A 1,870-nucleotide genomic window follows, 5' to 3' on the forward strand; every position below is an offset into this window, starting at 1 on the left:
TCAAAAAAAAAAAAAAAATTTTACATAAAAAGTTATATTATTTATAAATTTGTTTCTTTCACCATTAAATTTGGTTTTAAAAGTAAAAATAAAGAACTTTTACTTACAATACATAAAAATAATTAGAATTATTACAACAGAGGTCAATTTTGATCATCTCTCAATCGAATCTGTTGTAATTTAATTTTTTTATGTAGATTTTTTCGTTTTTTAAATTTTGAAACATTAAGGTAAAAAAAAAAAAAAAAAAGTAAAAAACCATAAATGTGTACAAAATATTTTTATTTTTAGTTTTTTTTTACATATTGAAACAAAAAAAATGGTCAATATAAAGTACATGATAATTTTTCAAAAGCTTCAGAGTTCCCCATAATTGAATGAATTTTAAAAATAAATTTTGTCCAAAAAAAATTTTATTCGTGACACTAATTAAGTTGTCGAATGCAAAACATTCGACAACTTAATTATTCAAGTCTTAAATGTTGCGAGATACAAATATTTTATTTAAATAATAATTTTACTTTATATTGTTTTGGAACGTTAACAAAATACTTTTGTTTGTAATAAATGGTATTTTTCTCTTTAAAACTAATACAATTGTAATAGCACTTCATTTTACATGTCATCAAAGTTTACATCAGAAAACGATTAATCTTGTTAATTATGAAAAAAGTACGTTATAAAAAATTTGTTTTTTAAATATTCGAAACATTCATTCATCATGCTTTTCAAAAGTATTGACACTGCCACAAACAGAATCAGCTCGGTCGATTATTATTTCTTGTCCAGAAGAATTAGCACCAGATTCTGAAAAAAATTAAAAATAGAATTATATTTGCAGAAAAAGAATTAAATTTCTTATTAAATCGAATTTAATTGTTGGCTTCACTACCTCATTGTTTTTCTCCAAATATTACATGGACTCCTCCTTATCTTCATACATTCCAGGATCATGTACATCATCGCTTATTCTTAAATCTTCAACATCTTCCAAAACTCCTCCGACTCTATCTGTTTCCATAAAATCCTCTGTGTCACATAAAACTCCAACTCTATTATCATCACCATATGGATCATCATCGATTTCTCTCATCCTTCCTAAAAGTTTTTTTAATTTAATGTTGCGAGTCAAATTTTTTAGTAAAACAAAATCTAAAGAAAGAAATTTTTTTAATTTGAAACGAGTCTTTACCTTGTGTTTGAGAATCGGAATTGTCAACGTAAAAATTATCATCAGCATCGGCATAATCGCTTAAATCTGTCGAAAAAGAAAAAGTTTTTTATTGTTATTACAATTTTATATTTAGTTTAAAAACTTTATATTTTAAAAATTGAAGTAAATTTTACCATCAGAAATACTATCGTCTGGATCAGGATGAAGGGTTTGACAAATATTTAAAGCATGAAAAATGGCATCTAACATTCCTTTATCGTCAGGAACTAATCTTATTTCTGTAGTTGTTTGATCATCGGTATCATTACTTTCTAAACATGATATTTCAGATTCACCATTGAAATCCGTATCGAGCATCATGAGAATGCACTCGTGAGGAAAGGCAGTCGTATCTCTTGATATTGCATGAAGACTTATGTGAGGATATTTTAATGTGAAACCACTACCCGAATCGCTTCCCCATGATAAATAACTTAAAAAGGAGTAATAAGGTAAGTTACATTACATTTTATCCTTAAGTAGATAATATAAAATTTTTTTATACCCTTTAAAAAAAAAAAAAAAAAAAAAAACTAACCTTTCAGCTATAAATAATGTTCCCTTTCCAATGTTATTGTCGTTAACAAAAACGGTCGTGTTCGGTTGTTCGTGACGTATCCGATCTGATGGCCTTGAAAAATTTGTTAGAGCGACCAT

At 26.4% G+C, this 1,870-nt stretch overlaps 1 protein-coding gene across 1 annotated transcript; it reads right to left on the reverse strand.

Annotated features, from left to right (window-relative positions):
• Positions 1–913: 913 nt before the first annotated feature.
• Positions 914–1,870, reverse strand: Phum_PHUM091620 (Methylosome subunit pICln, putative; the record flags this gene model as incomplete). Its single annotated transcript, XM_002423835.1, has 4 exons — positions 914–1,152; positions 1,193–1,258; positions 1,348–1,646; positions 1,752–1,870. The coding sequence occupies 4 exons, from the start codon at positions 1,868–1,870 to the stop codon at positions 914–916; spliced, it is 723 nt and encodes a 240-aa protein (XP_002423880.1).

Source organism: Pediculus humanus, genomic scaffold, assembly GCF_000006295.1.
Source record: "Pediculus humanus corporis 1103172107444 genomic scaffold, whole genome shotgun sequence".
Classification (NCBI taxonomy): domain Eukaryota; kingdom Metazoa; phylum Arthropoda; class Insecta; order Psocodea; family Pediculidae; genus Pediculus; species Pediculus humanus.